This window comes from Syngnathoides biaculeatus, chromosome 12 (genome assembly GCF_019802595.1).
Source record: "Syngnathoides biaculeatus isolate LvHL_M chromosome 12, ASM1980259v1, whole genome shotgun sequence".
Taxonomy (NCBI): domain Eukaryota; kingdom Metazoa; phylum Chordata; class Actinopteri; order Syngnathiformes; family Syngnathidae; genus Syngnathoides; species Syngnathoides biaculeatus.
The window spans coordinates 23,526,769-23,553,228 of NC_084651.1; the positions used below are offsets into that span (position 1 = coordinate 23,526,769).

At 43.8% G+C, this 26,460-nt stretch overlaps 1 protein-coding gene and 1 non-coding gene across 8 annotated transcripts in view; both read left to right on the plus strand.

Annotated features, from left to right (window-relative positions):
* Positions 1-5,258: 5,258 nt before the first annotated feature.
* On the plus strand, positions 5,259-5,331 carry trnas-gga (transfer RNA serine (anticodon GGA)). Its single transcript has one exon. It is a non-coding gene; the product is annotated as a tRNA-Ser (tRNA).
* Positions 5,332-6,742: 1,411 nt separating this feature from the next.
* Positions 6,743-26,460, plus strand: part of LOC133509598 (regulating synaptic membrane exocytosis protein 1-like) — a 123,321-nt gene continuing 103,603 nt past the window's right edge. For all 7 annotated transcript variants that reach the window (XM_061836785.1, XM_061836787.1, XM_061836789.1 and 4 more), the window contains exons 1-2: positions 6,743-7,184; positions 12,642-12,716. In XM_061836785.1, coding sequence (XP_061692769.1) covers positions 7,033-7,184; positions 12,642-12,716 — 227 coding nt within the window. In that variant the 5' untranslated portion in view covers positions 6,743-7,032. The remainder of the gene's footprint in view (positions 7,185-12,641; positions 12,717-26,460) is intronic.

Consider the following 26,460-nt stretch of genomic DNA (forward strand, 5'->3'; position numbering starts at 1 on the left):
AAGACACTAGCAATTTAGGGTCACTATAACACGTTGTCATTATTCTTCATGTCTTGGATTCTCTTAATTTGGACGGTCATTTTGCCAAAAGTTTTCAGTGTTTATTCTGCCAGACATTCCATCCATCCATCCATCCATCCATCCATCCATCCATCCATCCATCCATCCATCCATCCATCCATCCATCCATTATCCATTAAGACGCTTATCCTCACACATTACTCATTACAAGATATGATCCTCTTTTCACCTCCAAGACATTCTTAGCCAGCTCTTCCTTTAAAACAACCCCTACTCCATGGTAAAATAATTTAAACCCTGCTCCTAAACTTCTAGCCTAACTACTTTTCCACCTGCTCTCTTGGAGGCAAAATACCTAATAACCTTTCTCCTAATCATCATATCAACCAAATCCTCAGCTTTTCCTGTCGTAGTCCCAACATTCAAAGTCCTAACACTCAGTTGTAGCCTCTTTGCATTCCTCTTCTTCTTCTGCCGACAAATCCGGTTTTCTCCTCTTCTTTGTCTTCGACCGACAGTAGCTGAATCTTCACCAACGCCCTGCAGGTTAACAGTGCCGGGGTCGGGTGTTGTTAACCCAGGCGATGACTGAGCCAGTATGATATTGTTTCAATTAACGCTCATATTTGTTGGCACAATTTTACGCTGGATGCCCTTCCTGACGCAACCCTCTGCATTTATCCAGGCTTGGGACCGGCCTACAGATTGCACTGGCTTGTGCCCCCATAGGGCTGCATTTATCATTTAGCACTTTGATAAGAGCATATTCTGCACTGTGATGAGCTCGGAAAGCTGATTGAAATTTGTCAAAAAGTCCATTTAAGTTCAAGAAATTGCTGAGTTGATCCCAACTAACTTTCTCAGCAATCTTGCTAAGAAAGGGAGATTTGAGATCGGTCTATTGCTTGCTAACATGGAAGTGTCCAGCGCTCTGTTTTTTTTTTTTAGAAGATACTTGACAGCACAGCTACTTTAAGAGCTTTAGGAAATTCACCAGCCTGAAGTGAACATTTGATATTTTGTTGCACAGACTTTGCAATATTTTTTTTAGAAAGTCAGATGGTATTGAATCAAGACAGCTCATTAAATTAGTGGTCACTGCTGAATCGTTTTTCTTTTTTTGTCCAACTATATCAAATTCTGACATGGTAATAGAGGGGGTGACTTCAGATCTGGTAATTTTGCTGATTTTTGCTGATATTTAAGCAGATGGATTGTATTTTTCACCAATATAAGCAAATTAATTGCATCTATCAGCTGTTATGAGTTTTGGAGCTATCTGATTTTGGTGTGTAGGGGTGAACTTGTCAAACACAGCAAACCTAGTGCAATTATTGTTGAAGTTCTTACTCATGATTTTCAGAAAAGTGTTGCTCTCTGTCCCTGTCTAACTCTTGATTAAAATTACAAAGACTTTGTCTGTAGAAGTCACAGTTGATTTGGAGTTTAGTTTTTCTCCACTTACGTTCTGCTTTCCTACACTTTGATTTTTAGCTCTTGACCATCATTGTGCTTCTCCACAGTGTTCTTGGTCATCTCAAGATTGTCTTAGTTTTAATCGGCGTGACAGAATTCATTACATTTGAGATTTTCCAGGGGAAATAAGTTGATGGTGACTGGAGTGGTACCTCAAACTACGAACGCTGAGACAGTTGATATACGTTTAGACAAGTTTATCAACGTACATAACGAAAAGTGTCTCACTCAGCAGAGAGTTTGTATTTTTTTTCCATGTTATTGTCAACATCAATGTCTCCCATTATGCTAAAATAATTATAGTCAGTACAAATAACTGAAAAATAACAGCAAGACCACACCCTTTTCCCCTATTGACACTTGTTCGTAAAATTCAAATTTAGTCTTGTCTCATTTAAAGTGCAAATACAGCTACTTTCTGTTAACCATGTTTGAGTTAATTATAAAATCCAGATTATAGGTTGGAATGATGTCATTAATCAACATTGATTTATTATTCAGTAACCTGATATTAAAAAGAGCTTGTCTCGCAGAGATAACTGGATATAATGGTTTGATAGATGTATATTTCATCCTCCCTAAGTTTGAAGTTCCATTGTTTTTCCCATATCTCATTGAAGTAACTTTCTGCCCTTGTAATGACACGGATGAAAAATACCTGATCTCCATGGGGGTCTGAGTTACTCTGCAAAAGACCCTGCAGATATTAGTCAGACGCACAGATAAGATTCTTCATGGGTGGAGGAGGGGCCTTTTGCATCTTATTGGACAGTTTCAGGCAAGGGTTTGAAAGAAGAATATCTTGGCATAGTGTGGGCTTGACTCCAACATTGACAATACCCTCAACCCTATATGTCAGACCTAGCATGGTTTATAGGATTGTAGAGAGTCACCCGCCTGACGACCATGCTTCGGCGGCGACCGATCTACGGCCACCTGATGACTATGCCTCAACGGCGACCGATCCTCAGCTGCCTCCCGCTCCTGTTTCGGCGGCAAAATCTGAATTGATAATCTGAGTACTGAGCATTCATTGCATACTGTATATTTTTATTGTCTCTTTACTCTGTCTTCTCCTCTCAAAACTATGTAAATATGAGTGTTACTGTAATTCTTATCTTAAGTTATGGCTTTTTGTTGTCTCTCTGCTCACTTTCACCTAAACCATATTAATGAGGGAAATCACCCAAATGGCATTTTAACACCCATCGCTTCAAATAGCTATTAAAAGAAGAAGAATCATCTTTATTGTCATGAGCATGTACAAGAAATTTGCTCTCTGCTCTTCACCCATTGCAGTTATGAGTGGAACACAACAGATAAAGGGGTAGCTGAAGCACCTTGGGACCAATTCAGAGTATCGCTCAAAGACACCACCTGTGAGTCCAGGGGATATTGGCAGATGGTCCAGTCAGGATCTTGAACCTCGGTCCCTCACACTGGGAGGTCATGACCTTAACCATTGGGCCACATCTGCCCAAGGGTTACAGTTGTGTTTCCACACCTATTACTTTGATTGTAGCGAGGGTAATGAAGAAATAGTCACATAGGGTCTCAGCTCTTGAGAGACCCCTCCGCATTACATCCAGGGAGGCCGCTACACTGACTTTGCTGAATAGTCATGGGGAGAACAAAAGGATTCAAGGATTGGCAAAAAGAAAAAGCCAGATGAATTTTGCTAATCTATAAAAGCTATGAAATGATTTGAAAATGCCAATCAGCAGTATTCAAACTGTTACGGTTTGGTAGATGAGAAGGCAAGGCAAAGTCATAGAGGACTCAAATGCAGGGAAGCAGGGAAACAAGGTAGTAGTCCAAACTGGAAATAAGACATGACAAGGACACGGACAAGCATGACTATAGCAATGGACTGACAAGAACTGAAAGGAGCCAGGGAGTTAAATACACAGAGATGGAAGAGACAAGAAACACCTGGACAAAAGACAAGTGGCAGGAGGGAGCTAATTGGTCGACACAAGGTTGAGGGTGAATGCAAACAGGTGGACCCATTCAGCTGAGAACTTAGGAAATGAAAAATATGAAACACAGGAAAACATGAAACAGAGCCAAAACAGTGACACAAACTCTGAAAAAGAATTGTAAAATTAGTGGTCATGTTTGGGTCACTCAACAAAGATGACAGTCACAACTGCCATGAAGTTTCTTTGGGAAGAACCCAAGAGCGACTTCAGCTGAAATACAGGTGTCTCTGTAAAAAAAAAAGTAGTGTGGCTCTTTCAAGATGCACAATAAGGAGATGCTTGAATAGAAATGGTCTGCTCAGTCAGGTTGCCAGGAAAAAAAGGCCAATGCTGCGTCAATGCCACAAAACAGCACACTTACAATTTGTCAAAAAGCAACCCGACAAGCCTCAAAACAACTGGAACAAAGTCATTTGCAGTGACAACCCAAATTTAACTTTTTGGTCACAAACATAAACATTATGTGTGGAGAGGATTCAATGATGATGAAGTGTAAACCATTGCTGCTGTGAAATATGAAGTAATAATATGTTTTGTGTGAGATACAATGCCAAAGGGAACATTGTCAAAATTGATGGCCAGATGAATACAGCATGTTCTCAAAAAATATTGGAGGACAATTTGCATTCATCAGCCTGGAAGCTACGCATGGGATGTACTCGAATTTTCTAACATGACAATGATTGCACAGAGCACAAGGTCAAGTCGACCCTTCGCTGACTTCAGCAGAAAAAAAAAATGAAGGTTCTGGTGTGGCCATTACAGTCTCCTGATCTCAATGTCAATGTAAGCTACTGTGCGGATATCTCAAGCATGCAGGTCACGTGAGAGGTTAAAGATAATTTATTGTACTTGACTTGGAGGCTTTTTGCCAAGAAGAACAGACAGCTTCACCACCTGAGACAAAAAGAAGATTTTGTAATTATTTCCTAAATTACTGTGTTTTGTTAAATGATGATGCTATTGATCTATCCATCCATCCATCCATTATCCATTATCCACCGCTTTTCCGTGTCAGGTCGCGGGGGAAGTAGTATACCCAGACTTCCCTTTCACCAGCCACTTCTTCCAGGTCTTCCAGAGGGTTATCGGACTATACTATTCTGAAATGTTATATAGTCTAATTTGAATCCCAATAAGGATAAAATTAACATTGTGTGGTGGGATATGGGAGATTTGTTTCGGTCAGAATGCAAACTGCAGCATTCTGAATGAGCTGCAGCTGTTTAATACTCTTTTTGGGGAGTCCAGTCAGAAGACCACGCCTCTTGCACAGTCAGCTGGGATAGACTCCAGCGCTTATGAGGTTAGGCTGTACAAAAGATGAATGAATGAATGAATGAACTTGTTGCCTACCCACTCTTGTTTTCCTTGAAGCATGGTACACATCTTAAAAGTTCTGACAGAATGTGTGATTTATGAGCACAACTTTTTTTCCATTGTATTGTTCTCTCTATTTTGTTTTTCTCTTCCAAAACCAGCTATTAGCATGTTTTTGGCCTTTGCCATTGCTTTTTGTGCTGTACAAATACCGTATGGTAAATTCCAACAGAAACTACAATAGAGGGAGTATGGCAGACTCTCATATATTATGTACAGCAAATCTGAGACAAAACTCACTAACAGCATTATATCAGCATGACTAAGCTTGTGGACACAACAGGTTAGAAAAAACAAGCATTTCGCTTAAAGGTCAACTGACAGCTATATAGACATTTTAAAACAGAAACTGTGATGAAAACAACAAATAATATTATTCACTTCATTGTCTATACGGGAGGCCCCATAGCTCAGTGGTTAGAGCACTGGTTTGGAAAACCAGGGGTTGTGGGTTCATATCCCACTGGGGCCTCCACTCCCTGAGAAGGGTTGCGTCAGGAAGAGCATCCGGCGTAAAAATTGTGCCAAACATATGTGCGTTCATCTGAGATGACACGCTGTGGCAACCCCGAAAGGGACAAGCTGAAAGAAACACACACTTCATTGTCTATACGAAAAAAAAATGAGCAAAGAACATGTCATTAATGTGCAAAGTTGCGGAAGTCTCACTTGCAATCCCAATGGTGCCCATATTGCCTGCAACTTCATTTGCAGATGTCACACTGGGACAGTTGCCATAGAAAAAATATAGTGGCACCTGCTATAGGAAAAAACAACAATTTTCCAAATTGGAGTGCCCAGAGAAAACACACACAGACACGGGGAAAACATGCAAACTCCACACAGGGGGGCGGGATTTGAACCCTGGTCCTCAGAACTTTGAGGTCAACGCGTTACAGATCTATCATCGTGTTTAACATTATTTAACAGCACTACTACAGACAAAGGAGTGCTTATGGTTACGATTAGTCATACTTTAGTTGAGAAGATTTAAAGCTGATCTCCTAAAAATGAGGAACCGGGGTATCAGGAAACACAACCTAAATGGTGCCTTTTTTATTTATGATCAGGGGACCCACAAGGACCCATATTCTGTCTTGCCTATTTAGGGGTTCATAGCACACAAACATGTTTTTATATGGATGGATCGAATAATGTACTGTAGGTATAGAACCTTTTAACACCCCCATGAATGACAATTGCCTGTGGGGACGTTTAAACCTTAAAGACACAGGAAGCAAAATAATGGAAGGTGATTGAGAAGTGCAGACTAGATGAAGTTGAAATGAGACAAATAATTAAGGTTACGATTTAATTGAATTCATCTTGGAAAAATGCATTGACTTGTGGATGTTAAAAAAAAAACAAACTCTTGAATGTTAGTGTTAGGTAAATGAAGTGAAACGGTAACTGTAACGCAACAGTCAGTTGGGGGCGGGCAAAGGTAAGATTTTGCCCCTGAGGAAAGCCTTTATTTTGATACGTGCGACAGGCTGGTGTAAGCGTGCATTTTTTCACGAGTGGAGCCCCCCATTCTCAAATTAGGGCGGCGCGTTCCTGCTGCAAGAGAAGTGAACGCGCTTGAGGGGCTGCGGTCCCATTGACGGCTCTGTCTCCTTGACAGCAGCATCAGCATCATCAAGAAGTGTCTGCTCGCCTTACAGCGACGCAGCCTGGCCAGTGGTTGAGCGGAGACCGCCTTCCGTTGCCTCCTCCCTCTCCTCTCCTCTCCTCTCTGCTCTGCTCTGCTCTGCTCGGCCGGAACCCGGATCATCCCCGTGTGCCAGCGTCCACACCGACTGCCGGAGAAATGGGCTCCCCGTGAAACAGAGGTGGTGGTGGGGAGAGGCGGGCGGGTGGGTGGTAGCGGGTGGTGGTTAAAAGACACCGGAGCTGCAAGAGGGAAAAGGAGAAGCAATAACGGCAATCCGGAACACTACCGTGGCACTACCACAACCACCATAGCTGTCACAGCTGCAATCACGCCGCCGCCCTCGCCGCTGCCGCGCCGGGAGCCTCCCCCCAACCGCCATGGGAACCCCGCATCAGTCGCTCCTTAAACTGTTTCATCCGTGGGCCATGTCGTGATACGTGAGCTCCGCTAGCGGGTTTTTGTGATCCGTGATCCCAATCGAGGGGAAGAAAGAGGAGCGTGGTGGTGGTGGTGGGCAAGATGTTCGCTTCACTAGGCCCTCGGGGTCCACCCGTCGCTCAGGCCATCCCAGAACCGGACTTGAGCCACTTGACTGAGGAGGAGAGGAAGATCATCATGGCAGTACTGGCTCGGCAACGGGAGGAAGAAGCAAAGGAGGAGGCCATGTTAAAGTAAGATGTAGAAAGATTGCGTGTGCGTGCATGAGTGTGTGTGTCTGTTGTGTGTGTCTGAGGGAGAGAGAGAGAGATGGAGAGAGAAAGAGAGAACTCATTTTCCCTTGTGTATTGAGTGATTCAGCATTAGTATCACCCCCCCCATGTATCTTACCATACATATGTTTGCACATATGCATGGCATGAGTACTGTATACTGCAGCTTTCTGTAATTCACACACGCACACACACCAACACGCATGCGCGCACAGACACACTCACCCTCACACAAGCGAGCTGCAATAAAAGAAGAGCGAAAAGTGAAACTCAGGCATGGGTAATGTTTTGATTCTGATGTTGGGTTATTGGTAACTAGAGGATGATGATTGGATGAAGAGTATACCACGATATCACTAGCAGCATGACATCCCACTTACTCCCTTCTCTGAGAAATAGAAATGAATTTCTCATTTGCACACATGCCATTAGCATCGCTACTATGAGTCACGCTTATGCTTCAGTCAAGTGGTATTTGCTTTTAACCTGAAGTATTTTATTGACAGATGCCGCGGGAAGAGGTAAATGGAATAGCAGAAAATTCACCAATGCCTGACATGGCACATAGTAAAAGTAAAACCCTCCCTGTTGACGTTTATCTGTGCAGCATCCATCTCAACAGCTGCTGTTCCCAGCTCTGGGGTGCGGTTGAGCTTTTTCCCATCCTTATGCATGATACAGTATGTAGGCCAGAGCGCTTGCAAACAGACAGGCTGTTGTAGAACCAGTAGGCCAATAACAGAGTGAGGAGAAGGCGCCTGTTTAATGTCATTTTGAATCAGAGTGACTTGTATCCATTGTGTGCATCCACCTCCACTGTCTTCCTTTATGTTGTCTTTCACCATACATGCATCTATGAAGAAAGGTTTATCGTTAAGATCAGTGTGGACATCAACCCAAACCCACCCTCTACTGTCAGTACCACATCATCTATCAAGTTAAAGCCTTTTTTTAGTGTATCTGCACAATGCTGCACACATAACCGGACAGCTAGATAGAGAGATACGATGACCCACCTAAGCTACACGTTGCTCAAGCTGTACGATTCAGTTCTATTTTAAGCACTCTGCATGGACTGATAGAAGGATCGATTCACTGCATCTGAAGTAGGAAACGTCCAATATATAGCTCCAGCTCTAAGTGAGTAGACATCATTTTTAGTAATGTTTCAGAAGACAAGGAATTCAGACATGCCTTTCTGTAGCAGCTGCAAATCAGCCCTTTCATGTCTAAACTTCTACTGTGCTCAGCACTCCTCTCTGACATTAGTGTTGACAGTAATCCGTCGTTTTTCGCAGTGCATTGGTACCAGACCCAAACGCAAAAAGTGAAAACCGCGAAGTAGGGGTGAATGGCGATTTTTTTTTTTTTTTGCTTCCTAGGTCCTTGTCGTCTTTTGGGGATGCCGCATTATACCCTATCAATGCGGCTTCCCGCTAAAGTACTGTACTAATGTATGCTGGCGTTTTTTATTTATTTATTTATTATTTTTGCTTCATTGGTCCATGTCATTGCACCGGGAATGGTGCATTAGTACGTAGCGATCCGTTTTTTTTTGAGTGGGGGGTTGCAGAAATCCATGATGCACTGAATCCACGATAGGGGATACACGAAGTAGAGAGGGATTACTGTATATGTAATTTGACATACCAAAGCCATCTTTTTGTGTCCCACTTGTTGACAAATACAAATTCTTCCTCAAAGTTTTGGAAAACTGGCCATTACATCTTAACGAACGGAACAGTTCATGCTGTAAGTAAGTGACTTTACTTTGCTAACTCACAGCTACTGTCAGCATTCATTCATTCATTCATTCATTCATTCATTCCATTTATCCTCACTAGGGTCGCAGGCATGTGAGAGCCTATCCCAGCTATCTTCGAGTGAGGGACAGGTTACACCCTGAACTGGTTGCCAGCCAATCACAGAGCACAGTTTAGGACCTTAGGCTTTTCGGCATTGTTTGGATCCTCCCACAGTCTAAAAACGTGGTGAGATTTTGGCATTATTTTGGATATTATGTAGAATTGTTCAAATAAATTACATTCCCAGTAATGCTGAAGAAGATGGAATGATGGGTGGTTTCCCATTTGGAGCTGGAATAAACTGTTTAAAGCAGCATTCCTCTGGGAAGACCTTTTGTGTGAGTCTGTTGGATCTTGCAAGACTCTGTTTGGACCAGTAAAGTTTTGCGCACCATATTTATCCAAAAAATTTTTATGGAACTCGCTGTGTCCACCGGGGCACAGTCACACTGGAAAACAATCGGTCATAGCCCAAAGTTACCACAGAGCTGGAAAAAAATGATAATACATTAAAATAAAAGGGGAAAAGGTTTAAATGATCCAAAGAGGTAAGATTGTCAAATACTTTAGCCATAGAGTGTAAATTTTTGGTGAATCAACAGATCGATGGTAGGGTTATGCAAGTTGCATGACAGGTACAATATACTGAAATTCAACTTTAGCTGGAGGTAACTAATCTTGTCAAAATGATTCTTTTTTCTATTTTACTAAAACATGACAATGCGCCACTGGATACCACACTTGTACAATATATTCCCTTCCATTTTAATAAGGGCACACAAATGCATCAAACAATACAGAAAATTATTATTGTAAGAGCTGAACCAGGCATACAGTAATTTGTTTTGGGTTTGTGATGTTTGCCTGCATGCTTGCAGCCTTGCACTGTATATTTTTTGTACAATAATATGCAAGGGCTGCATATTTTCAGCACATTATGTATCGCGTATTTGTAGAATTCCCAATTACGGTACTTAACATCATGGGTGTGAGAAACATTGAATTGATAGGATTACAGGCTTTGTCCCGCATCCATACAGTGAAGAAAATAACCATTTGAACACCCTGCTATATTGCAAGTTCTGCCACTTAGAAATCATGGTGGGGTCTGAAATTTTTATTGTAGGTAGATGTCCACTGTGAGAGAGATAATCTAAAAAGAAAAATCCAGAAATCACAATATATGATTTTTTTCAACCATTTATTTGTGTGATACAGCTGCAAATAAGTTTTTGAACACCTGAGAAAACCAATGTTAACATTTGGTACAGTAGCCTTTGTTTGCAATTACAGAGGTCAAACCTTTCCTGTAGTTGTTCACCAGGTTTGCACACACGACAGGAGGGATTTTGGCCCACTCCTCCACACAGATCTTCTCTATATCAGACAGGTTTCTGGGATGGCGCTGAGAAACACGGAGTTTCAGCCCCCTCCAAAGATTTTCTATTGGGTTTAGGTATGGAGACTGCCAAGGCCACCCCAGAACCTTGATATGCATATCACGGAGCCACGCCTTGGTTTTCCTGGCTGTGTGCTTCGGATCATTGTCATGTTGAAAGACCCAGCCACGACCCACCTTCAGTGCTCTGACTGATGAAAAGAGATTGTTCCCCAAAATCTCACAATACGTGGCCGCGGTCATCCTCTCCTTAATACAGTGCAGTCGTCTTGTACCATGTGCAGAAAAACTCTCCCAAACCATGATGCTACCACCCCCATGCTTCACAGTAGGGAAGCTGTTTTTGGGATTGAACTCATCATTTGTCTTCCTCCAAACATGGTTAGTGGAATAATGACCAAAAAGTTTAATTTTGGTCTCATCTGACCACAAAACTTTCTCCCATGACTCCTCTGTGTCATCCAAATGGTCATTGGCAAACTTAAGATGGGCGTTGACATGTGCTGGTTTAAGCAGGGGAACCTTCCGTGCCATGCATTATTTCAAACCATGACGTCTTAGTGTATTACCAACAGTCACCTTGGGAACGGCGGTCCCAGCTCTTTTCAGGTCATTGACCAAGTCCTGTGGTGGAGTCCTGGGTTGATTCCTCACCTTTCTAAGGATCATTGAGACCATATTAGGCGATATCTTGCATGGGGCTCCACTCAGATTGAGAGTGACCGATATGTTTAGCTTCTTCCATTTTGTAATGATTGCTCCAACATTAGACCTTTTTTCACCAAGCTGCTTGGCAAATTCTCCATAGCCCTTTCCAGCCGCATGGAGTTGTACAATTTTGCCTCTGGTGTCCTTGTACAGCTCTTTGGTCTTGGCCATATTACAAGTTTGAGTCTTACTGATTGTATGGGGGGTGGGGGTCAACTTAAGACCTCACACATGTGCATCTGATTCAGGATAATACATGGAGTGGAGGTGGACTTTTAAAGGCAGACTAACAGGTCTTTGAGGGTCACAATTCCAGCTGATAGACAGGTGTTCAAATACTCATTTGCAGCTGTATCACACAAATAAATTGTTAAAAAAAATCATACATTGTGATTTCTGGGTTTTTCTTTTTGGATCATTTCTCTCACAGTGGACATGCACCTTCAATGATAATTTCAAACCCCTCTATGATTTCTAAGTTGGAGAACTTGCAATATAGCTGGGAGTTCAAATACTTATTTTCTTCACTGTACATTTAATATTTGAATTATACATTCATTATGAAAAGTATCTAGAAAACCATCAAGCTGTGACATAAGACTCCAATTTCAAAACAAATAGTTGTGCTTTAATCAGGTTATCTTTGTTCAACAGTCTCTTGTTCCAGCCCATAGGCATCATTTTCAAGGGACATCTTTCACGAAGGATTAAATCATTGTTCAATATGATATGTGTTTAGTATTTTGATTTTACAATGTTTATTAAAGTTTCTTAAAAATAAAATGATATTTAAAGTACTGATAATAACATTTTATTTCTTGTGGCGACCCCTAATGGGACAAGCCGAAAAAAACTTATTTTTTGTGTGTAGGACTGCGCTTAAAATCCCAGTAGACAGATATATCAGAAATGAATAATTTTTTTATCAGTGAAATGTGGAAATAAATGTGTACATTTGGCTGGCAACCTATTCAGGGTGTACCCCACTTTTTGCCAAAAGATAGCCAGGATAGGCTCCAGCACACCCGCAACCCTAGTGAGGATAAGCAGTGCTGGAAACGAATGAATGGGGTAAATCAGTCATTTTCCAAGATGCTCATCTTCACAAGGGTGGTAGGAGTGCTGGAGCCTTTCCCAGCCAACTTCAGGTGAAAGGCAGACTACTCCCTGAACTGGTCACCAGTCAGCCGCAGGGTATAGCATTTATCAATACCAATACTGAGGAGGAATTGAACCCATGCAGCCCACATCAAACTCAGGTGTATGTACCACGACACCCTCTGTGAATTTTTGAACATGGAAATGTGTCATGTATCTGAACATAAAGTTGTAAATTGATGGTAACCATAATCACATGTTGTTTTTGTCTGAAAATCAGATGCAAAACAATACATGAATGTAAAAAAGTACTCCTTGTAAAATAGGAATAAACTGGCATTTGACAAAAAATATATATACATTTAATTGAGTCAAACTGACAAAATTTTCTCACTTTGTGTGTTTCAGAGAAGAGAAGCCTATCCAAGCGAGAACAGTAAACTTGGTTGGGCAGAAAAAAACACCGCAGCAAAACGATGTCCGGTGAGTGGCTACACTTAACCGGATTACCCAACTGCCGGGATTTGCAAATTCCAATTTACAAAGTGAGTTTTGATTGGGTCCTCCATTTGTCCGTCACTTTGCTTCACATTCGTTGTTTTGTCCTGAGATCCAGTTTTCACCTGGGATGGGTCACTGGGATAAAAACTGCAGCTGCAAAAATTGAATTTTATAGAATACACATTGGTGCTGAGATTAATTTTGGTATGTACCCTGTATGGACTTTAAATATGTCTGTGTAGCAGGTGACTACTGGAACAGCTTTATCCATAAAGATGGTGATCCAATAATACTGTACGTGTGCATCTGAGCCAAGCTATTGTGAATCCAGATGTTGGTAAATGGGCTTTTTGCACAAAATATCCCATGTTACTGAAATATGTTCCGGTCTTTTCTGGGTTTGAAATAGTTTTGATGCTGTGTTAGGATTTGCCAGAACTAATCGCCACGCATTTACAAACATCATCTTTGCAATTCCCTCTCCGAAGCACACAGCAGTAATATATGTAAAGGATTTAAGATGTAATACCCCATTTTACAGATGATGAATGAGAAATCCATATTCTTCCTAATTTCGTGGTTACATTAAATGTAAATGATCAATATGTCCCTAAACATTCCCAGTTTGTTACAGAATATGTGCGTGGTAATTTGGCACACACAGAAAAAAATGTTGCGATAAAAAAAGCGGAAAAAAACAAGTTAACAAACAAACAAAAGAAACATGGCCAGCGCAGTCATATATGCTGTTGTATATTCAGATTTTTTTTTCAAAAGGTGCCTTATCAATTAATGAAAAATCTCACTGCAAATCAAGAGCTTCTAGACTTTATGTATAGTTTCCCCACATCCTACTGTGAATTATAGCTCGCCAAATGGCTCAGAGGAATTTTTGTAACCCAAAGGTTAACTTTTTGGCTCCCAAATCTCTTTCCTTATTGAATCTATTTTTTCTTTCCAATTGTCTTCATGCACTGCTATGTCACGGAAAGCAGGTTCCGGGACAGAGTCACGCACTTTATCATGAGTGAGATCAACATCGCAAGGAAATTTGTGGTTCTGAATTTTTGACTATGTGGACATTGACACCCAGCAATTTTCACTTTTTGTTTGTATTAGTTTTGAGAAAAAAAAAACCTTTTGTTGTGTGGCAGTACGTGTGCGACGCTTTGCTTGAAACTATGCCTATAGTATATGGCTGTCCTATTGGACAAAAGTGGAAAAGAATTACTTGTATTATTTGTGACTGATATGACAGCATGGCATTATGCGCCAAGAGCCCATAAAGGTTTATCCAAGTTCATCTTTGGAAATGCTTGATGCTGGAGGGTCATGTTGAGGAAGCTATTTGATCTACTGTAGTTTTCAAATAAAGCACACACAAGACACCTCGTCTGTTCATAATTTATTCACGTTATGGATATTTTATTTCAAATCACAATGGTGTGGTAGCTTTTTGTTGTGCGTGGGAGTTTTTGATCATTAATACAGACGTGAATTGCCAGCGTTACTTGAAACAGTCTGTCATCTCGCTTTGAAGAAATATGAGCGTCTCCATCCCTTCTGGATTATTTGTGCTCTGAAATTCAGGTTCCCTGTAATTCAGCATGACTTCTCCAGTCAGTAACATCTTTCTTATTGGCACGCAATTATCAAAGGATTACACTTGTCTGTATTTTATCCATGCCCACTTTATATGTGGAACATGTGTGTCGTTGGGGCAGAGATTGATATGGAGTTATAGAGTCAGCTGGAGCACACCTATTCCTCTGAATGGCTGTCATTTATAATGTTACACAATTTGTGTCTTTACTTTTCTTCTTAAAGCAGGTTTTTATAGTCAGATAAAGCATCATTCTCTTCCTGTACGACGTGATTTAAGATGAGTTTTACAAAACGTTAAAAAAAAAAAAACAGGGTCACAATAAATGTATCCAATGAGCTAAATATTGGCGTTAAAGCTAACTATTTATCTCAATTCTCATCTCTTATCCAGGCCATATTTGTCATCTGGCTATTGTAAAACCTTTAAGAATCCTTGCATATTACTTGCTTTGTACCCTTTAACATACAAGTAGTAGACTACTTATGAAGAGTGTAGTTGTTTCTATTTAAGCTTGGCTAGCATGCTGCTCTTTATGGGACGCACTGTACATTATTTTCATTGTGTGCATGAGAGGCACCAGGAGCATAGTGACTCAGATTTACTGTATTGTCATCAGTTTGTTGAACTATAACATTACAAGGCAGCTGGATTCCTGGCCTAGAATGTCAAATAAGGTTCCTATATTATAAATACGCATATATCGACTGTATGTAAGGTGTTCTGAGGAGATAGATGTTTGTATTAAGAATGTAAATTGCAAGACTCTAAAAGGTAGTGGTTTGGAAAAGATTGCTGGGGTTAACAGCAGTTTTTATCAGAGTGGTATCCTGTGGCAGCAGTGTACGCCAACCTGTTGACCCGATTTAAAGATTTGAACAAGCTACAGTGTTTCAACACAGTTTAATAAAAATCGCTGTATGCATTTATCTTCACCGCTTATCCTCACTAGGGTCCTGGGTGAGGTGGAGTCCATCCCATCTGAGTTTGGTTGTACACCCTAAATGATTTGTCAGCCATGCTCTGGACACACATAGTGCAAACAACCATTCACACTCACATGCACATCTATGGACAATTTAGTCTTCAATAAACCCAACATACATGTTTTGTTGGAATGTGGGAGAATGCCAGACTGACCGGAGAAAACCCATGCAAGCATAAATTCGAGCATTCAGCTGTCACACTTACATTGTTATCATGAAGAGTACCCCTCTCAAAGCAAGCCAGATCACATTAGAAACACATATTCTTCCACAAAAAAGACATGATCACAAATGAGTGGTGTATGATGCTTCAAAAGTTTGTATTCAATCCAATTATGACAAAACAATGTTCATACACTACGAGCAGAACAAAATTGTAATAATCGTGATCCGTTATGTATTGATACACAACCGTAATACACGCAGGGGGAAAATGTTCAGTATCCTTCTGTTAAAGTAAGCAAATCTACAATGGTTTCTGAAAAAATATGTAAGTGATGTGACTTGAAATTGCCAAAATGCAGACTGACTAGCCTCAAAGATTCTGGAAGAATGCCTCGATGGACAGATGACACAGAAGCTGTATTCATATATTTACATGTGGTCTCTTGAAACTGTGTTGGGTCAAATAAAACCTCACTACAACCAAGACATTTGGGATGTTCTGACAAGTATCACAAAGTGTGGTCTCATTCGCAGGTTATGGCTCTCCAACAGGAAATGACCCAAAACCACAAAGCTAAAAATAGCCAAGAACGGCTATAAGAACAACACATTGGATTATTTTGAAGTGTCCCTGAAATAACCATAATCTCTTCAATAAATCCTATTAAACAAACTGTCTTTGGAAGAAGCTGAAACGTGAAGTCAAACCTAAAAAATAATCACACATGAGACAGCTGGTGCAGTTTGCTCATGAGTCGTGGGACAAGATACCAGCCTCCAAGTTCATATAACTCATTGAGATTTATCAGGTATTTATCAAAATAATAAATGACTGGGTACAGTCACATAATGAAGTTACTGAAATGAAACTCCTACCCTAATCTGTAAATCAGATAGATATGCTATAAAAACAAAGAAAAAAAAAACTAACAAAAAAGAACATTTTGTTTGCATGTCTTGTCAGTCACTGTGTTCTTCTAGAATCAGTGCACAAACCCTTTTAAGATTGATTTAATCACTTTGAGACTTTGGAAACTAAACCAAGATAACGTGGTATTCATTTTGCCTTTAAATGTGTTCTTACAATCACAATCTGTACATTAATTTCCAGCTCTGTGAATAGCACTACCCAAATATCTTGTTAGGGAATCCCTGCAAGAAGACCTTACCTGATGATTGCTTATCTCTCAAGAGTGCTGTGTTCTTATTTCTGATGTACAGATCATTTTTAAAGTCTGTCAAAAATTAAGTAGGCTGAAAAGATGGCTGCCGGTTGTCAGATGCTGTTAAATGATGGTCAGTTTTTTTGTAGTATACTGAACACCTTCCTGGGAAACTGACTTTGTTTGCAAAATAGCAAATTGCTTGTTATAACCACAAGTATGTACTTTCTTTTACACATACAATTTTTCACTCATGATTCTCATGTACTTCCTCTGCTATATCATGATGTTACTTGACCATCCATCCATCTTCAACTTCAACAACCAAACAATCATTGATACATACATGAGTAAGTCGGGGTACCTGGACAAAATTCATACAGGCAAGGGATCACAGCAAAGATTCGAACAGATTTTGCACTTTTAAGAAGCATCTGGCTTACAGTTCTGAGGACCGAGGTTCAAATCGCAGCACCGCCTGTGTGGGATTTGCGTGTTCTGGGATTTGGGTTTTCTCCTGGCAGTCCAGTTTCCTCCCACATCGCAAAGACATCCATTAATTGGAGATTCTAAATTGCTCATAAGTGTGATTGTGAGTGTGAATGTTTCTTTGTTTGTGTGTGCCCTGCGATTGGCTGCCAATCGGTTCAGGGTGTACCTCGCCTTCTGTCCGAAGATAGCTGTCATAGGCTCCAGCACTCTTGCGAACCTTGTGAGGGTTAGTGGCTCAGATAATGGATGGATTTATATGTGGCCTTAACATCAACCCGACACATTTCTGCAGCCTCATTCTAGGCATATTTGAGTCCCATTTTTTCCATCCCCTGACTCAAATACCAATTGGTTTGTAATAAAGATCATGCCTCTGTAATGATGATGCAGATGCCGCATTATGTGTAAGGATGTTTTTACTTCAGATCACTAAACATGGAGACAAATGTCTCCTGATGGCAGGGTACCATGGAGATCGTCCAGCAGCCCTGTAGCGTGCTGTGCCGTGAGCTCTGAGATTGGCGAGGAGTCATTTCCTGAGTTCCTTCAGGGATTGGCCCTTATCCCGGTCTTCCCATGAGCCTCTGCCCAAGCAGGGACAAGGGACAGGTTTAACTCAATCTCAGTTTCACATCTAGACATTTGAGAGAGGCCCATCTTGACTTAGCTGGACTGCTGGATTTTGCCAATGTTAAACCTAGTGCACTCTTGGCTTGTCAAAAAATGAGCAGGTTCTTTGAGGAAGTAGTGGCTGTAGTTGTAGCGTTGTCACGTCGGTCCAAACATGGACCAATAACTACGAGAGCATTCGAAGATTTCTGTTTGATTATTGCCAAACCAGCAGAGAATATTTCATTAAGACTAGCAAAAAAAAAAAAGTAATCATTTACAGTTTGTTGGACTTTAAAATACGCTTTTCCAGATTATTGTGACACTATTCATGTTTTCTTGAAAGCACACATCATCTTTAATTGAAACTACGTCTGTTTACGTCTGACTACAAAGTCTCTGCCGTTTTAAACAGTATCTTGTCACCTGTAATTTATACCTTTACTTTTGGTTTATCATATAATACTCGGCCGGCACAGTGATGCAGATGGGAAGCGTGGGCCTTGCAGTTCTGGCCCGGGTTCAATCCCAGCCATCCCTGTGTGGAGTTTGTATGTGCTCCCTGTGCCTGTGTGGGTTTTCTCCGGGCACTCCGGTTTCCTCCCACATTCCAAAAACATACAACATTAATTGGACACTCTAAATAGCCCCTAAGTGTGATTGTGAATGTGACTGTTTGTCTCTATGTGCCCTGCGATTGGCTGGCAACCAGTTCAGGGTGTATGTTGCCTCCTGCCCATTGACAGTTAGGATAGGCTCGAACACTCCTGCAACCCTTGTGAGGATAAGCGGCTAAGAAAATGGATGGAGGCATGGATATAATATTCATGTGTTTAAAAGCTACATTGTTCCCTATTGAGCAGTAAGCTGTATTTGAGGACTCAATGAACATATGTGTTAAGTCACTTGTAGTTTGGGTTTATTTCAAGTGAACAGAACTATAAACGTGGATAGACTAATTGATTGGGCACATTTTTTTCTGTATTTGTATTATTTGAAATACTATGGAGTTTCCCTGCACAGGCCCATGAGGGTCGCGGGGAGTGCTGGAGCGTATCCTAGCAGTCAACGGGCAGGAGGCGGGCTACACCCTGAACTGGTTGCTAGCCAATCGCACGGCACATGGAGACAAACAGCTGCACTCACAATCACATCTATTAATGTTGCATGTTTTTGAGATGTGGGAGGAAACTGGACTGCCTGGATGAAAGAGAAGGGAGAACATGCAAACTCCAGACAGGCGGGTCCGTGATTGAACCCGGGACCTCAGAACTGTGAGGCCAATGCTTTACCAGCTGATCCACCGTGCCGCCCTAGATAAATCAAGCTTGAATAAATATATTGTCGTTACTTAAGACAGTTGTGGTATCTCACATTATATTTCTCATATATTCTCACTGTTATTTGTTTTTAGTTAACATGTTACAGAATTTTTGTTAAGAGTGCAGACCTCAACATTTCAAGGTCTTCTTGCATCTCAGTAAATTGCATCAATCTGAATGACAGCATTCTGGCATACAGTATGCAGGGTATGGCATCTATGAATGTGTTACAGTTTGGTGCTGATCCAAATTACAATTGTTTGGCCTTGGCAGAATTTTATCTGAGGATTTATAACACTGTTGAACCTTTTGAATAAAGTGGTTCACAAAGTCACCTTTTGAACGTAATCATGGGGGGTGGCACTTAAATCTCCTTGAGATGCATTTGTGTTATAGCTCTACCAAGTTATTATCTTTACGTGTATACTGTAGATGCTGTGTGTATGCCTGGTTGTGGATGGCATTACCGGCCCATATGGAGCCCTGTCTGGAGAGCTCACTGCCAACTTAACTCTGCTGTTGGCTTTGGTACTTCCTCCATTTGTCTTGTCTTGTCTTGTCTTGTCTTGTCTTGTCTTCTCTTCTCTTCTCTCTCTTCTCTTCTCTTCTCTTCTCTTCTCTTCTTCTTCTCTTCTCTTCTCTCTTCTCTTCTCTTCTCTTCTCTCTGTATTCATTTGACTCTCAGGTTATTATTTCTCCAGTTGTATTTATTGTTAGACTTCTAGTCTTAAATTAAAACCCCCAAAATAGACATGAATGCCTTTGTGAATTCATTCATGAAAAAACACCAACTGTCACACTTAAGGACTGTCGTTTTAATAGTTGTTTTCGATGTCTACTCATCTGTTAAGATAGATTAGGCATGGGAGAAATTCCAAACCAAAAAGAGTATATAACATTATTTTTCCCCACGCTGTCTTCATTTCCAAAGTTTTTAAAGCTCAAACTGTTTCTTATTCACCTTTTTCAAATACAGTACAACCTGACCTGCAATCAGGTGGTAGAGGGTAGCAGTGGAGTGTGGGGTCCAGAAGATGGTACTGTTTTTCTTTTATCCAATATCTATTTTATATTTGATACAGAGTAGAGATTTATAAAACAAACGGTTTGGCCATTTCAAAAACCTAGCGGGTGTGTGCTATATGACATTTTTAAATATAGGACTTAGAGGGAAAAGTGATTGTGTTTCCCACAGTTCGCTAAAAGAAATGTTGACAATTTTTCAACTAGCTTAAAAAGACAATTCTATTGATCTCTTGACAAAAAAAACATTTTCTATGGGTTATAGGCATCCTCTGAAAATTAACTGATTGATGAATTGAAGATTTTATTGTTCACAGGTGTGAATGTTTGTGTGATTAGCAGTTTAGGTTATACCATGCCTCTCACAAAGTCTACTGGGATAGGCTCAAGTGACCCCAAGATCCCAATTAGGACACGCAGTACAAAAAACAAATGGTACATTAAGATGCGACTTCAGACAAAGGCAGAGGTGGCAAAGGCTAAACTAGAGGCATATGATGACATGTACACCAGGTTGGAGATGAAAAAAGGAGAAAAGGATCCCTCCAGGTTGGTCAGACAGAGGGATAGAGATGGGAAGGATGTGCAGCAGGTAAGGGTGATAGAGATGGAAATGTGTTGACTGGTGCCAGTACTGTGCTAAATAGATGGAAGGAATACCTTGAGGGCAGTTGGGGTTAGAGAGGAACGTGCTGCAGATAGGCTTAGATGGAAAAAGATGACACGCTGTGGGGACCCCTAAAGGGGCAAGCCGAAAGGAAAATAAGTACAAAAAAATAAATGGATGGATGTTACTCCAAATGTATCGTTTAGTTGTTAGAAAATCTATACTGTATATTATTACCCGAAAAGAAACTAAGAAAGATGAGTTTTTTCATTACTTCATCTTGATCCACCAGTGTTCTGCTATGAGATTGTGTGTTTTAAAGGATGGAGTGTGGCATGTTAGACAAACAAGTACTGTTTTCGTTTATTTATTGTAGATATGTATTTAGTAAGGTGGCACGATGGAGTTACTGGTTAGAGCATTGGCCTCAGACATCTGTGGACCGGGGTTCAAATTCCGGCCTTGCCAGTGTGGAGTTTGCATGTTTTTCCCGTGCCTACCTGGGCTTTGTCTGGACGCTCAGGTTTTCACCCACATCCCAAAACATCAATTAAATTGAGACTGTAAACTGCCCTGAGGTGTGACTGTGAGTCTGACTGTCTTCATGTGCCCTGTGATTTGCTGATAACCAATTCAGGGTGTACCTTGCCTCCTGCCTGATGATAGCTGAGATAGGTTTCATCACTCCCGTGACCCTTGTTAATAAAGGCGGCTCAGGAAATGGGTGGATGTATTTTCCTATATACAAGTATCCAACTAACAGTTGGACAAACAAATACAAATGTAGCGTCCCAGAATTATTCTCCTTTTGTGAGTCACTCAAGTTGGCCTACCTTTGGTGTTATGCAACATCAACACCCTGAAAGTGCTGTACATACCTGTAGTTATTTTATTTTATTGTTACTGCTCACCATAGACTATGGTTATATGAAACATCAAGCTTTCTAGCTGGCATTCCACACTAGGTCTTTGCACACATTGAGAAAGAAATCAAATGTCAACCGAATGTATTTTGTTTAACTTGGAGTATTCTGCTGTAGCCATTTAGGTTTTAATTATGACAAATGAAAACAAATATAAGGAGGACTCCAAAATATGTAATTCAGATCTAACAAAACAGAAAAATAAATGGTAAAAAATGGCAGAAATGATGCAGGGGCAGGGAGAGAAACAAAGAAAAGAAGATATTGTGGTGTTTACATAATTCACCCGCAGGACCTTGAGTTGGGGTGCGGGATTCCGCATGGACTGTTTTTGTTGTTGCGCTTCCAGAGTAAAGGTTAACAGAGTTCCCGCCGTTATGCGAGTAGTGTTTTGATGTCGAACAATAAAGCAAGTTCGACACTCCGCCTCCGACTCCTTTTCTCCGGCGCTACACTGGTGACCCCGACGTCAGTCCCGGCGTTTTCGAGATTGAAACGAACATGGCAACCGCCATCCTCAAATTGACGGAGTTTTGGGAGACATCCGTGGCAGCGTGGTTCGCACAAACGGAGGCTCAGTTCGCCCTCCGCGGGATCTCAGATGATTCCACGCGTTACTACCACGTTGTCTCAGCACTCGGGAGCTCAACGGCGGCCAGAGCAGTGAACTTCATCACCTCTCCCCTGGCCCGAGATAAGTATGCTGGGATCAAGGCTCACCTTCTCAAGGTTTTTGAGCTTTCACGGCCGGAGCGTGCCCGACGTCTGTTGGCTATTAATGGACTGGGGGACAGCAAACCTTCCGAACTCATGGAAATGATGCTAAACCTGCTGGGCACGGAAGAGCCCAATTTCATTTTCATGGAACTGTTTCTCAGGCATATGCCACCGCATGTTCAGATGGCGCTCGCTAACAGTACTGTCACTGAGCCCCGGGCCCTGGCCGAGGAGGCTGACCGTCTCTTCCTGGCAACCCAGCGCTTCTCCCCTGAGACGCTGGCCGTGACGCACAGTTACTCGCCTCCGGGCGCGGGGGTAGCATCCAGCGGGGGCCCCATCGCCACCGACGGCCGTGCTGGCACAGGCTTGTCCTACTTCCATGCCCGTTTCGGTGCGAAAGCAAAGAGCTGCCGCGCCCCTTGCAACTACGACGCGTCGGGAAACGCCAAAGCCCACGCTTCGCAGCGGCCGTGAGCGTGGGCGCGAAGAGCTGGCTGCTGTTCATCAAGGACAACCTTTCCAGGCGCAAATTCCTTTGCGACACCGGTGCCCAGAGGAGCTTCCAGACGGCCACTGCGGAGGACGCCGCTGGCGGGACTCATGGGCCACCCCTACTGTCCGCTAATGGCTCCCCTATCCGCTCTTATGGCATGAGGACTGTGGACTTATGTTTCGGGAGTCAGCGCTTCACATGGGACTTTGTCACTGCGGATGTCTCATTCCCTCTCCTTGGCGCTGATTTTTTTTGTGCCCACGGGCTGCTGGTGGATGTTAAGAGGGGCCGTCTGGTGGATGCACTGACTTTTTCCACGGTCGCCTGCGTCCGCAATGAGGCGACTTATGGCGGTCTCTCCAGTTCGCTCTCGGATGGCACCAAGTACCAACTCCTCCTTGGTGAGTTCCCTGGCTTGACACGGCCCACTTTCTCCTCTGCCATGACTAAACATGGGGTTGAGAACCACATTGAGACCAAGGGCCCCCCGATTCACGCGAGGGCCCGACGGCTTGACCCCGAAAAGCTAGCAGTCGCTAAGTCCGATTTTGTCAACATGGAGCGTCTGGGCATCGTCCGCCGCTCGGATAGCCCGTGGGCCTCGCCACTACACATCGTCCCTAAACCGAGTGATGGGTGGCGACCGTGTGGTGACTACCGCCGCCTTAACGACGCCACTACGCCCGACCGCTACCCTGTTCCACACATTCAGGACTTCTCAGGCCACCTGGTGGGCAAAATCCTGTTCTCCAAGGTCAACCTGGTGCGCAGGTATCACCAGGTTCCCGTGCACCCCCCAGACATTCCCAAGATCACTCCGTTTGGACTGCTCGGGTTTCTGAGGATGCCGTTTGGTCTTAAAAACGCAGCACAATCTTTCCAGCGTTTAATGGATTCTGTGCTCAGGGACTTGCCATTTGTGTTCATCTATTTGGATGACATCCTCATCGCCAGCTCCTCGGAGGATGAACATCTGATGCACCTCCGCGACCTCTTCGCAAGACTTGAGCAGCATGGCCTGATCATCAACCCGGCGAAGTGTGTTTTCGGGGTGCCCTCTATCCAGTTCCTCGGGCACCTCATAGACAAGAACGGCGCCGTCCCCCTTCCGGCAAAGGTGGAGGCCGTCTCCGCTTTTCCCCGACCTCCCTCGGCTCGGGGCCTCCGGGAGTTCCTGGGGATGGTGACTTTCTACCACCGGTTCATCCGCCGGGTGGCCCACATCATGCACCCGCTGTATGAGGCTCTTAAAGACAAGACCCCCAACCGGGACGTTGAATGGACGGCCGAGAGGATGGAAGCCTTCGAGGCTATGAAGGCTGCGCTGAGTCGTGCCACTATGCTGGCCCACCCGACCCACGGGGCCCCTGTCGCTCTCACTACCAATGCATCGGACTACGCTGTTGGAGCCGTATTCGAACAGTGGGTCGGCGGCGCCTGGCAACCGCTTGCCTTTTTCAGCCGTCAGCTGGCCCCCAAGCGCAAATACAGCACGTTCGATAGAGCTCCTCGGCCTCTGGCTGGCAATCCGCCACTTCTGCCCCCTATTGGAAGGGTGTGAGTTCACGGCATATGTGGACCATAAACCCCTCACTTTCGCCATGTCCAAGGTGGCCGAGCTGTGGTCCCCCCGCCAGCAACGCCAACTGTCGTTCATCTCGGAGTACACTCCGGACATCCAACACATCGCTGGCAAATCCAATGTGGTCGCGGACTGCCTCTCCAGGGCGATCGTCGGCACTGTGCATCTGGGTCTCGACTACTCCCGCATGAGCGCAGACCAGGCCTCGGACCACGGGGTGCAGGCCCTCAAGACTTCTGACACGGGTTTGCGCCTGGAGGAAGTCGCGGTTGGTGACTCGGGCATCAGGTTGCTGTGCGACCTCTCGGCTGACCAGACACGGCCGCTGGTCCCTGCAAACTGGCGAAGAGCTGTTTTCGAGGCGGTCCACAACCCCTCCCACCCCGAAAGGAAACCGTCCGTGAGGCTGGTGGCCCAGAAGTTCGTGTGGCGCGGTCTCAAGAAAGATGTGCAGGCCTGGGTCGACTCGTGCGTGGCCTGTCAGCGGGCTAAGGTGCATCGCCACACAAAAGCCCCCTTGGAGCCCTTCGCTCTCCCCGAGAGGAGGTTTGACCATGTCAACGTCGACTTGGTAGGTCCACTTCCTCCCTCGCACGGATTCACCTACTTGCTCACCATGGTGGACAGGACGACCCGCTGGCCCGAAGCCATTCCCCTCTCCTCTACAACGTCGTCAGACGTGGCCCGGGTGTTCATCAGCACGTGGGTCGCACGCTTCGGGACCCCGTGCGACCTTTCCTCAGATCGTGGCCCTCAGTTTACCTATGAACTCTGGAACGCAGTCGCTGAGAGTTTGGTGGTCAAGCTGCACCGCACTACCTCCTATCACCCCCAGGCGAACGGTCTTTGCGAGCGGTTCCACCGCTCCATGAAAGCAGCCCTGCGTGTCGGCTTGACGGACGGCAACTGGTTGGATAAGCTCCTGGGGGTCATGCTCGGCCTCAGGTGCGCCCCTAAGGAGGACCTGTTGTCCTCATCCGCCGAACTCGTCTACGGCCAGCCACTGCAGGTCCCCGGCGAATTCATCCCGGACGCCACAGCGCCCTGGTCCGCAGCCAGGCAACGGTCCTCCCTGCTGGAGGCCGCAAAAGGGTTCGCGCCGGTTCCCACGTCGCAACATGGCACCCCAGCTGCCCGGCTGCCCCGTCACCTACGCTCTGCGGATTTTGTGTTTGTTTGTCATGACGCCCACCGTGGACCTCTCCGCCCCCCATACAACGGGCCGTTCAGGGTCCTGGAGCACGGGGATAAGAGCCTGCTCGTGGACATTGGCGGCAGACCCGAGACTGTTTCCGTGGACAGGGTCAAACCCGCGGACCTGGACATTGCCCAGCCTTTGTAGTTAGCCCTCCCCCCGCGCCGGGGTCGTCCCCCTTTGCCCTGTGCCCCTGCGCCTGCCGGGGTGACCTTGACCCCGCCTGGCCCCTTGTCCCGTGACTCAATGGACAGTGCGGCCCCGCCCCCGTCGTCCCTCCACGGCACAAGGATTTTGACTATGGGTGAATTCTGGGGGGGCTTGTGTGGTGTTTACATAATTCACCCGCAGGACCTCGAGTTGGGGTGCGGGATTCCGCACGGACTGTTTTTGTTGTTGCGCTTCCGGAGTAAAGGTTAACAGAGTTCCCCGCCATTTTGCGAGTAGTGTTTTGATGTCGAACAATAAAGCAAGTTCTGTTCCTGTGTCCGACACTCCGCCTCCGACTCCTTTTCTCCGGCGCTACAATATGTGTATGGCGGGAACCTGATTTGGTAATATAAAAGGTGTCAAGTATATACTGTACCTTTGTATTGGATAAAATCATTTCCATCCTCCTTCCTATCTACTTTTTAATCCATGTATTTAGACAACATACACTTTAATGAGTGACTATCGCCTCAAAGGCTTAAAGACAAGAAGAGAGTAAACATTGAAGGGAGGATGAAAAGGTGGGCTGGAGCTAATTGTTGTGGGGAGTACTCAGAAGCAACCCAGCAGGATAAATTCTCCAACGGAAGTGAGGGAAGTTGGAACAACAGTACTTGTCTCAGCTTGATAGAG